This window comes from Ochotona curzoniae, unplaced genomic scaffold, assembly GCF_017591425.1.
Source record: "Ochotona curzoniae isolate NIBS_2020 unplaced genomic scaffold, NIBS_Ocur_1.0 contig_2723, whole genome shotgun sequence".
Classification (NCBI taxonomy): Eukaryota; Metazoa; Chordata; class Mammalia; order Lagomorpha; family Ochotonidae; genus Ochotona; species Ochotona curzoniae.
The window spans coordinates 25,651,399-25,664,091 of NW_024465573.1; the positions used below are offsets into that span (position 1 = coordinate 25,651,399).

At 44.8% G+C, this 12,693-nt stretch overlaps 1 protein-coding gene across 1 annotated transcript; it reads right to left on the minus strand.

Moving 5' to 3' along the window:
- Window positions 1–539: 539 nt before the first annotated feature.
- On the minus strand, window positions 540–9,827 carry LOC121153995 (lysine-specific demethylase 4D-like). Its single transcript, XM_040976739.1, has 2 exons — window positions 8,611–9,827; window positions 540–597 (listed from the first exon to the last, which is right to left on the minus strand). Exons 1-2 carry the CDS (start codon window positions 9,825–9,827, stop codon window positions 540–542), a joined length of 1,275 nt encoding a protein of 424 aa, XP_040832673.1.
- Window positions 9,828–12,693: the final 2,866 nt, after the last annotated feature.

Consider the following 12,693-nt stretch of genomic DNA (forward strand, 5'->3'; position numbering starts at 1 on the left):
AGGGAAGAAGAGATGGGCTCAGCCTTGGCATCCATGACTCCCAACAACAGAAGGCAGCCAAGATGCAGCACATCCGGCAGTAGAACAAGAAGCAGCTCAGGTGTGGGGTGAGGTTGGTATGAGAACAGGGTGTGATTTTCTTTAGCTGTGGCTGCATCTTGGCAGCTGCCCAGACTGCAATGGAGATTCAGAGGTAGAACTGGCCCTGGACGTATGTCAGGCTAGTTCTGTGAATGCCACCGGGGGCTGCGCTTGTGGAGGTGACCAGAGCTTTCCCTGACACACTCTCTCTCATGGAGTTGGATATTGTTTGTCACCCACTGCCTGTCCCAGTCCATGTTGTCTTGGTGCACCACCATCCTGGGATGCAGTGAGATGTCCTCCAAAGGGCACAGAGCTGCTACAATTTCTCTAGGATGAAGCCTAAGCAGCCAGAGATACAAAGTAGGAAGATCAACATTCCTATGTGCACCTTGTGGGTGGCAGCCACAGCCCAGATTGATGCTGCAGCTCTGGGCAAAGTGAGCAGGAACCTGGCCTCACAGCAGCCTTGCCGCAAAGGGTGCATAGCGGCGGAGTCCCGGCTGGCTGGGTTGCCTGAGGTGGGAGCATTAACCTTATTAGGAAAGAGTCCTGGGGAAAGTAGGCAGGTTGGAGTCAAATCAAGACAGAAAGTTCAGGGAGCCCTGTTCCTGTTCTTAGACTCGGTCAGTAGATTAGAAAGGTTCTGTGACCATGGTGAAGAGGAGAGAGTGAGGACAGCCAGACTGGGTTGGGAGAAAGATGAGCAGGGTACCATGCAGTCACAGCATGGTATCATAGGGGGTAGAGAGTGGTGAACCAGGAGCCTGGGCTGCGGATACCATGGTCGAAGTGTAGCGCAAGAGACTGGATTGAATCTTGCTAGAGGTTGAGCTACAGCAGATGAAGAACTGGGCACTGAATGGGATCAGTTAAGTTAATGTCTTGACCTGTGGACAAAACAGCTTAAAAAATTTCCCAGGGAGAAACATTTACTAATCAGAGTTCCAGTGAACAAGGGTGAAAGAAGAGACACAGGCACAATGAATGAGGTTGCTGATGCCTTCCTGACAAATTAGCCAAAGTCTGTATGAACTTCAGAGTTAACTGAGCAAGACATTGAGAGACTGGGTGATAAAGAACTTTTAAAATTGTTCTAAAATTCACTAAAAGCAAGGAGAAGCACATAAAGGAGTTTAAGGAATTTAAGGAATATGTCACATAGGAAATAGCAACATTGAAACAAAATCAAGCAAAAAAAACAAAATCAAAGTGGCAAGCCTGAGTAGTAGAATGAGCGAGGCAGAAGAAAGAATCTCAGAATTGGAAGACAACTCCTGCAATAACCCTGAAACTGTCAAAAAACTTGAAGAGGAACTGAGTCTAGCTAAGAACACTCAGGAATTAAAGGACACCATCAAAAGACCAAACACAAGAGTTACGGGAGTTCCAGAAGGCATGGAAAGAGAAGCTGGGTTCAAAGATGCGCTCAGTGAAATAATAATTGAGAATAAATTAGAGCTTTCAAAAAAAATTGAGATGCAAAATACAGGAGGGGCACAGAGCTCCACACAGAGTTGCCAAAAGGGGACCTTTGTACAACACATCATACTCAAGCACTCTTCAGTTGAACATAAAGAAAAGATACTGAATCATGCACTTGAAAAAAATCAATGGAAAGTCAACAGTAGAAATAACAAAATGCAACCATGGGCATTAGCTTGAGAAGTAATATCCACATTTCTAAAAATGAATTTACCCTATATCCAATTCGAAACATAAAGACAAGCAAAAATCACATAAAATAAAATTATGCAAAACATGCACAAAACAAGATATAATGAAATGTCTGATCAAAAAGGAGGAAGACGACACAAAACAAGATTAATGAAGGTGAAATATGCTACTTTTAAAGAAAAACCAAGATAAAGGTCTGATGACAATGATGAAGACTGAGCAATGGAAAGTGTGAGGTTCACATGTTTGAGTCTCGGCTACCCACGCAGGAGACTTGCATGAATCTCCTGGCTCCTGTTTCTGGCCTCAGTTATGACTGGCACAACCACTATGCACGCCCCCCACCGGCAGAATCAACTTTCTATTTCTCCCATTGCTTGGGAATGAATAAAAGTTGACAAAAACATGTTATTAAGAATAAGTAAGTTAAAATAAATAACATGAAACAGTTGGTACTTTGGTACCACGTAATAGCTAGGCAGCAGTGAGAAGTCTAGTCCTGTTAAACTAGAGTGACCACAGGAAATGTGCAGTCTGTTTATAAAAACAAAAGAGAGGATTTTTGAAGGTGATCATCAAAATAAAATGCTAAATATTTCAGGACATTTATTTAACACAATTATGTATATGTATATATCTACATACACACATATATATTTAAGATTTATTTATTTTTCTTGGAAAGTCAGATTTACATAGAGAAGGGGAGAGAAGGATCTTCCATTCACTGGTTCACTTCTCAAGTAAATGCACTGGCCAGAGCTGAGCCAATTTGAAGCCAGGTACCAGGAGCTTCTTCTTCTGGGTCTCTCTTAGAGGTGCCATGACCCAAAGACTTAGACTGTCTTCTGCTTTCCTGGGCCACAAGCAGGGATCTGGAAGGGAAGTGAAGCAACCGGGATATGAACCAACAAAACAACCTAGCTATATAGGATACCTAGTGTCTCCCTAATCCTGGGACCTGCTCCAACCAGAAGTGGGAGAAAGATTGTAGAGGCAACGGTGCGGCATCAGCATGGTATCACAGGAGGTGGCGAGAGGTGAGCCAGGAGCTGGGGCTACAGAGACCATGGTGGACATCTAACGTAAGAACCCAGACCTGGAACTTGCTGGAGGTTGTGGCACTACTGGCTGCAAGCAAAGAGCCGTGTACCAACTGCAATAAGTAAAATCGAACTGTAGACCTGTGGGTGACAGAGCTTAGAAACCTGCCCCAAGGAGAAGAATCTGCTAAGCAGAAGTACAATGACCAAGAGCAAAAGAAGACACAGAGGCACAATGAATATGACTGAAGACCCTATGTTACTGCCCCTGCAAAGGAGCAAAACCTTTTGCTACCTCAGAGTTCACTGAAGTTCACTGAAGACATCGAGAATATGAGAGATATAAAATTCAAAATTCTGTATTGCTTTAAAGCTTCTTATCAACAATAAGAAGCACGTAACGCAGGTGTTCAAGGAATTCAAGGAATATGTCACACTGGAAATGAATCAAATGGAAGCCGATGTATCAGAAATGAAGAATACAGTGGAGCAAATTAAAAGTACAGTGGAGAGTCTCCAAAATAGAATGAAGGAGACAGAAGAAAGAATCTCAAAATTAGAAGCTATTTCCTGTCATCGGGGGAAACAAACAAAAAGCTGGAAGCAGAGCTGGATCAGGCCAAAAACAGTATTCAGGAATTGAAAGACACCATTAAGAGGCCAAATATAAGAGTTATGGGAGTCCCAGAAGTTGCAGAAAGAGAAGCCGGTTTTCAAATGTATTTAATGAAATAATAAGGGGAAATTTCCCAAATCTAGAGAAAGAATTGGGAAACAACATCTAGGAGGGGCACAGAACTCCCAACAGGGTTTGATCAAAAGTGATCTTCACCACAACACATGATCATCAAGCTCTCTTCAACTGAACATAAGGAAAAGATCCTTAGATGTACAAGTGAAAAAGTCAACTGACATATAAAGGAATGGCAATTAAACTCACAGGATACCTCTCCCAGGAAACTACAGGCAAGAAGAGAATGGAGTGACATATTCCAGATTCTAAAAGAAAAAATAAATTGTTGGCCCAGGATAACATATCCAGCAAAGCTTTCTTTTATCTTTGCAAATGAAATAAAATTCTTCCACAGTAAAGAAACGTTAAAAGACTTTGCCTCTTTCAAACCTGCCCTACAAACAATACAACTAATATTTAAAGATGTTTTCTTGACAGAGAAGAGGAATACAGCCCACCAAAACCAAAGGCAAATATAAAGAGCATCCCAACAAAATGACAACAGAAGACTAAACCAATGAACAACCCATTGCTAAAATGACAGGACCAAATTACCAGCCATACGTATTAACCCTGAGTGTAAATTGCTTAAACTCATCAATCAAATGTCATAGATTAATAGACTGGATTAAAATCAAAACCCATTTATTTGTTGCCTACAGGAGACAAATCTCATCAACAAAGATCAGCAGAAAGTATATCTCATGGATTTTGATTTTTTTGTTGTTGTTAGCTTCATCTCTTCATCTCATTAAATCTTCAGTGACTCATAGATCATACAGAAACATCATTTTCTTCAAGAAAGTTCTTGATTTTCTTTTTTATTGCTTCAGCTACACATTAGTCATTCAATATCATGTTATTTAACTTCATGGTGTTATTAATTTCTTTTTTCTTCCTGTTGTTGATTTTGTTTTGTGGCTTTTCATTTAAGGGGATGTATAGTAGCTGTGTCATAGAGACTATCATATCTAGTAACATGCTATTTAACTTCATGGCATTGTAAATTTTCATTTTTCTTCCTGTTGTTGATTTTGTATTGCGGCTTTTCATTTAAGGGGATGCACAGCAACTGTGTAATGGAGACTAACATATCCAGATGTGACGATACAATGCAGTATGCATCGCTACTTCTAGACCATAGATGGACTCCCACTGAAACTGTTTACTGTTTCTTGGCAATAGAATGCTGGACTCTGCCATTGTCCATGCCTGCAATGATGGACATATGACTGTGTATGAAGAACTATACTTTAGTAATGATACAGGGGAACTTGTTGAGGGCAGATTTGGAGAGGGAATAAGGGAAATCCCAGGGCCTCTGGAACTGTATCATAAAATGATAATAATAATACTACTATTACTGATAAGAAATACAAGATAAAAACCCATCATGATTCACCTCTGCTTGGACATCACCACGGTGCAGTGCCACACGACTGTACAGGAGCGCCTGTGTTCTCATAGCTAAGAATAGTGCTTATAATGTGTTATGTGAGTTCAAGCTTGAACATCCAAGCTGCTCTTCCCAAAGTTTTACCAATTCAAACTTTTTTTTTTAAGCTTTAAATGATATCTCCCTTTCCAGCTTTGCTTGCCCAAGCTAGAGCCTGGTGATATCTCATTAGGATTTGCTTTGCCCTGATTCCTTGGGGGAATCACAGGCTTATTGATTTTGCATAGCATCACTCAGGATGTGCTTCTCCAAGTATCTTGCCCATTCTCTACTGTCTTTTTGTTCTTGCTTTTTTTTTTTTAAAAAAGATTTATTTATTTATTGGAAAGTCAGATATACAGAGAGGAGGAAAGACAGAGAGGAAGATCTTCCGTAAGATGATTCACTCCCCAAGTGAGCGCAAAGGCCGATGCTATCCCGATCTGAAGCCAGGAGCCAGGAACTTCTTCCAGGTCTCCCACACAGGTACAGGATCCCAAAACTTTGGGCCATCCTCGACTGCTTTCCTGGGCCACAAGCAGGGATCTGGATGGGAAGTGGAGCTGCCGGGATTAGAACTGGCCCATATGGGACCCCGGTGCGTTCAAGGCGAGGACTTTAGCTGCTAGGCCACGCTGCCAGGCCCTGTTCTTGCTCTTTTTATACGCTGTGTATGAACACATTATTGGATACGAGTAGTACAACAATGTTCCCACTCTTTGATTTCTCTCCTTGCCTTTTTCTATATTTGAAGAGCAAATGTTTCTTCATCTCTCAAAGAATTGCTAAAAGCCACTGTTGTAACTAGAGTGCACAAAAAGTTTCTGCTTGGAGCCTGGCGGCATAGCCTAGCGGCTAAAGTCCTCGTCTTGCATGTGCTAGGATCCTATATGGGCGCCGGTTCTAATCCAGGCTGCCCCACTTCCCTTCCAGATCCCTGCTTGTGGCCTGGAAAAGCAGTTTTCCAGGACGGCCCAAAGCTTTGGGACCCTGCACCTGTATGGGAGACCTGGATGAAGCTCCAGGCTGCTGGCTTCGGATCTGTGCAGTTCTGGCTCTTGTGGTCACTTGGGGAGTGAATCGACAGAAGATCCTCCACTCTGTTTCTCCTCCTCTCTGTATATTTGACTTAAAAGAAAAGTTTCTGTTTGAGTTTTGCTTTATTTCCCTTCAACCTAGAGTCTTCATGTCACTGCCTCATTGTACAAGCATTCTTGATGATTTTACTAAAGAGTAACGCTGGGGCCAGCGCGCTGGGTAAACAGGTGAATTCTCTGCCTGCTGGCACCGGTATCACAGATGAGCGCTGTTTCACATCCTGCTCCACTCCCCATCCAGCTTCCTGCTTACGGCTTGTGAATGTAGCAGAGGATACCTCGAGTTGTGGCCCTGCATGCACAAGGGAGACCCAGAAGAAACTCCTGGTTCCTGGCTTAGACTTGGCTCAGCTCTCAGAGCCATTTGGGGAGTGAACCAGCAGGTGGAAGATCTCTCTCTCCCTCTCTCCTTCTTTCTGTCATCTGCCTTTCAAATAAAAATAAGTAAATCTCTTTAGGGAAAAAAAAGGAGTCTAAGGCCATAAATTCTGGGCATAAAAGGAGGTCTCTTAGGGTAAAGAATCAGATGCAAAAAGGAATAGTGACTAGTCCCCTACATGGTTGTCCCCATGTTTGGTTTTGTGTCACCCACAACAACAGAATTCCATCTCTTGCCTTCCAAGCACTTGTAACTCTAAAATTTGTATTAGCTAATGCCTTTAAGTTCTATAAACTGTTGGCCAAACTAATTGTCTCAACTATTTCTTGTTAAGTAAACTACTGAGTTTCACACTAAAATAACCAGGTGAAATGTTTTCTTTTTTATTTGCGTATACATTGCTTCCTTGAAGTCAGCAATTAAAACAAGCCGAGTACCCGGTGCAATGACTCAGGTGGCTAATCCTCTACTTGTAGGTGCCTGCATCCTATATTGGTGCCAGTTCCTGTCTTGGCTGCTCCACTTCCCATTTACTCCCTGTCTTAGGTCTGGGAAAAAAGAGGACAGCCCAAAGCCTTGGGACCCTTCAACCACATGGGAAATTCAGAAGAAACTCCTGGCTCCTGGCTTCAGTTTGGCTCAGTTCCTGCCATTGTGGGCATTTAGGAAGTGAATCAGTGGATGGAAGATTGCTTTCTCTGTCTCTCTTCTCTCTCTAAATCTATTTTTCCAATAGAAATAAATGAATTTCAAGAAATAATAAAAACATAAAACAAGCTTGTAACTCAAATTTTGTCAAATGCATTTAAGCACCCGCTAACATTTGAGGATGGTCCTTCCTGTGTGTATTTCTGGGATAAGCTGTGTTTCTAGGTTTTCCCAGTTGAAGCAGTATAAGAAAAAGCCTTAGATAAAATTTATTCAATGGCGCGGTTTTTTTTTTTGAATGACAATAATTAAAAAACCCACAGTGACTCAAGTAGAAAGAAGCCAAAGTAATTCACAAATCTGGCATTTATCAAATAAAAAAATTACAGAAAATCCCAGTCAACAATGTGATCCAACAGTATATGAAGACAAACAGAAGCGAGGTACAAACATGATTGTTCAGCGATTGATTGCTGCGCGACAGAGCCTGCTAGAATGGACAGGGGCCCACCAGCTGTATGGAAACCGTCTATTGGTTTGCTGTGTTGTGCAGAGTTCCAAAACCTGGTCCATAACAATGGATCCTACAAATATTATTTAACAAAACCATCACTGACTTCTTCCATCTCAAAATGCACAGGCTACGTGTTATTTATTCTGTTTCAAGGGATAACAACGCATTTGGACTCTGTTTCCCACTTACATATGGTTAAATCATAGTAACTTTACACAATCTGATTTTAAAATACAGGTGCAATCTTACTACATAGTAATGCAGAAAGCCTATCTATCTTACTTTGTCTCAAGATTTCCCTGTCTCCACATCTCAAAGTAATCTTGAATCTATGATTTTGCAATGCTGTAGAAGAGGAACTTTCCCCTATGAACAGCACATGGCATCCTTTTTGTTAATGCTAGCAGCTGAACACATAGATTTGTTCATTTAATTCTGCCAGAAACAAAGGGAAGTCTTTCAATTCTTGTACAATTAAATACAGTTCTTGTATTTTCTGCAACGACTTTGTATCTGCTACGACACATATGCATCTTGGATGTAAAAAAACGTGTTAGGATTAGCACTCTCTAAACATCTATGAAAATTGAAAAATGTAGTGTATAGATAAAAAGTTACAGAACACATGAAGACAGAATTCTCGGGTGGACTGCACTGGTCTGTAGGTCTGTTTGAGCATGAGCAGAGTGGTTGCAGGTGGGTGGGAAACAGGGTCAGGGAGGGGAATGTGAGGCGTGCTGGCACGAGGGGTTGTGGCAAAAATCAGTGTATGCCAAAAGACTGACTCTGACAGCTTGAAGCACAGTGAAGTGGGGCGCTGATGTGCATCCCATGCCAGGGGCTAGGTAGGCAGTCAACAATGAAACATCAAAGATGGGCTAATGAGCTTACGGTTCCTAAACACCAACCATCACCTTGCCTGTGACCACGTCTTCGCCCACGACGGCCTGGAGCAGGTGACAGCTGCTGTGCGCCTACAGAAGTCTCCATTGCCCGTGTGCACCTGCGGCGTCGGCCTCGGCCCCCTCGGGCCTGCACAGGCTGCAGGGAAGGTGCCTGGGCCGAGGAGAGATGCCTCAGGCCCAGGGCTGCCCTCCGGAGCTTGTGATCCTCTTTCCAGGCCTTCAGCCCCTTGCTGGCTGCTCCCGTGGGCCCCTTGCTGGCTGCTCCCGTGGGCCCTGGCAGGTTCACAGGCGCCCGGGCCTGGCTGCGCTGCCACAGCTCATAGTGCTCGGGTTGCTGGAGGCGCTCGAAGGCGTCCATGGCAAAGGACACCCTAGCCTCCCCGCAGCTGCACTGGGAGGCCGCCTTGCCATAGTCGATCCAGCGCAGGGTGGCGAAGTTGATGGCTTCGGCGCAGTTGAAGCCGTGGTTGAAGCCCGCGTGGTAGCCATAGGGGAAGGTGACCACGAACTCTCCGGGCTGCTGAGTGACACGCTGGCACGGAATGCCGTTCTCCCGCAGCACACTGGGTGAGATGAGGGCTACCTTGTGGCGCAGGAAGGCCCGGCAGGCTTGGGCGCTGGCAGGGAAGAGCTGTGCAGCCAGCTCCTCCAGCCGCCGCCCGTGCTCAGGGGGCACCGCGTACCACGTCTTGGGCTCGCCAAAGTGCAGGTAGTTGACGCTGTAAAGGTCCATGTCCTCCGTGTGCCAGGCGAACGTGGTCTTCCACATGCCGAAGTAGAGGTAGGGGGTGTTGACGCCCTCGATGAGCACGCCGCACTCCTGTTGTAGCAGGTCGAGAAGGGAACCCAGGTTTCTGAGGTTCCAGGCCGTGGTGTGGTGGTGGAAGAGCGAGCCGCTGACGTCGGCCCCGTAAATGGGGGGAGCCCCATAGGCGCGGCTCCTCCAGTAGAGTCTCTCCACTTGGTCCAAGCTGAGCTGGGCTGGGGCCCGGTATTTGTCGCTGTTTGCCAGTTGGCGATAGTCGCTCAGGCTCATGGCTTTCTTCTTCTTGTGGTATTGAGTGAAGACCCCCGCCTTCCCGGAGACCAGCTGTTGCATGGGGCTGGGGATGACGATGTCGCCGATGTCGTCGTAGGTCTGCCTGGCGCTCCACTGCGGGGGTGGGATGACCTTGGCCAGGCCTGCACGGTGTGCACCCTGGGCTTCCATGGCAGCGATGAACGAGGTGAAGTCCACGAATTCCTCCCAGCTGGGGCGGAAGGTCATGATGCTGCCGCAGTTGGGGTCCTGGACACCAGAGCCGTCAGGCTGCATGGCTGCAAGAGAGCAAGTGCCAGACTCTGAGTCCTGTGTGCCTTCTACATGTGCCTCCCGGGAAGGTCCCACAGACAAATTGGGCCACTATTTTCTTGTGGTTGAAATGGATCGTGGTTTGTGTTGGCGGGTGTGGGGGGTGGGCAGGGGTGAGGACATAAGCTCTATCCCTGTTGAAAGAGAAGCCCCAGTTCGTGTGGCACTGGCCCCACTTGATGTTGGGATGCCTACTGGTGGAAGTGGAAATCCATGGAGGAGGCCCAATGTGTTGGGGTGCTGCACCCATGGGAGAGACCCTGAGCGTCTCCTGCCTCCTGCCTGCGGCTCCCTGCCTGCTGGCTGGAGCTCAGTTCAGCTGTGGTCACTGTGGCCATGGGAAGAGACAGCCAGAGGACCAAGAACTTTCTCTCTGTCTCTTCATCTCTGTGCAAAATCTGCCTTTGCAAAAGAAAGAAAGAAAGTAATGCTTGTCCAAGAGGCCCCTTTCTACCTGATAGAGAAAAGCAAGTTTGAGGAATTGTAACTCCTTATGAAGGCATGTAGTGTTGAGACAATCTGGGGAAACTCAGTCGGGGGATGGGGATTGGGGGGAGGGGAATCGCAGACTATACTGAAGTGTATCATAACATTCAACATTTAAAACAAGTCACTCAAACAAGAGAAGCAAGTTTGAAGTGAATGAGCCAAGCACTCCAAAAAGTGCACCAGCTATACCTTCCCAAGAAGAAACTTCTCCAACGTGAGAAACAGAAACATGGCAACAGGACAGAAAGCCCATGGCAGGAGTGATGAGGAAACACAGCAGTGTCCACCCAGACGTCACAAGAGAGGGAATGCAAAGAAGAAAGCACGCTAGCACACAAGAGCTGGCAGAGCTCAACAGAGACCAAAGTTTTCCAACGTGAAAACATCAGCAAATACGAGATCAGGATTTTCTCCAAAGCACCAATGTGCAAACCCGCCCTGACAGAATCATTCCTGAACGTACCTGTGGTGATGAGAAGTCCAAAATCAAGTTGAGGATACAGCTGGAAGCAGGGAGGTGGTTTCTCTGGGTGGCTACAGCCAAATGGAGGCCCAGAGCTCCACAGGGCCGCCTTTATATAGCTTGGAACAGCTCAAGATCCCATCAGTGCAGAGCCTACAACAATCACTGATTGATACACCCTGTCTTTGTCTTGACTCCTCCCTCTTCAGGTGAAATTCCTAAGCAGCTTTCAAGGAGCAGGGCGCCTTGAAAGCCAAGTGATGGGAGAAGCAATGCACACGGATAGAAACCCAAGGTTCCTGGAGAGCCACAGGACTGGACATTCACGTATGGGGTCATTAAGTAAAAGATGTAGTGGATGAGTGTTTGGAAAGCAGAGGGACAGGAAAACATGCCCCTGGTGCTGGTTCACTCCCCAAATGGTAGCAGAAGCCAGGTGGGAGCCAGGTTGGAGTCTACCATCAGGAATTTCATCCTTGTCTCCCGTGGAATTTCCAGAATAAGAGCATGAGATGGTGGGGAGAGAGAGAAAGAGAGAAAGAGAGAGAGATAAAGGGACAGTGTCCCATCATCTGGTTCACTTCCCAAAAGGGTACAGAGTCTGGGACCAGACCAGTGTGAGGTTAGGCGGTTGGAGTTTCATTCATGTGTCCCTTGAGTTCTAGCCTCCATGTACTTGGCCCCAGCACCGCTGCTTTCCTCGGGGCATGAGCAGAGAGCTGGTTCAGAAATGGATCCATCAGGACTACAACCAGAGTCCCTAGGGTGTTGCTGGAGCCACACCCAAGAGCCACTCCCAATAGCCTTTTAGGATTAGATTCTCCAGGAACTCCTTGGAGATTCATCACCAAATCCTTTCAGGCAACAGTACTCTCAGCCCCTAGCCAAGGAACAAAAAATAAAATATTTTTTTTAAATTTAATTAAAAATTTTAAGTTTCTTTTTAAAAATTAATTATTTATTTTTCACATTTTGTTATTATTGGTATCATTTTATGATACAGTTCCACATCCCCTTATCCCCTCCCCAATTCCCTCCTCCCCCCAGTTCCTTTATATCATTACTAACATATAGTTCTTCATACTCAGTCATATGTTCATCATTGCGGGCATGGACAATGGCAGAGAGTTCAGAATCCTATTGTCAAAATATAATATAAACAGTTTCACTGTAAGTCCATCTTTGTCTTGAAACAGAGATGCCGACCACACTGCATCCTCACATCTGGTTGTTAGTCTCCATTACATAACTACTGTACATTTCCTTAAATGAAAATTCATGACACAAAATCAAAATAGAAAGAAAAATAGAAATTTACAATGCCATGAAGTTAAATGACATGTTACTAGATATGACAGTCTCCATTATACAACTACTATACCTCCCCTTAAATGAAGAGCCACAAAACAAAATCAACTCTCGGGGGAAAAAAGAAATTAACAACACCAAAAAGTTAAACAACATGCTATTAAATGTCTAACGTGTAGCTGAAGAAGTGAAAATCAAGAACCTTCTTGAAGAAAATGATGCCACTGTATGATTTACGAGTCATTGAATGATTTAATCAGAAGAAAGTGTTTTGAAGAGATGAAACCAACAGAAAACAACCAAATCCATGTGATATAGTTTCCACTGATCTTTGTTGGAGTGTGTCCCCTCCCGACAATAAACAGATGGGTTTTGTTTTTTAATTTACATTTAGAGTTAAATATACATAGGTGGTACTTAGATCCTGTCATTTTAGGAATGGGTTGTTCATTGATTTAGTCTTCTGTTGTCATTTTACTGGGATGTTCTTTCCGTTTGCCTTTGGTTTTGGTAGGTGCTATTCCTCTTCTCTGTCAAAAGAACATCTTGAAGTATCATTTGTAGGGCAGG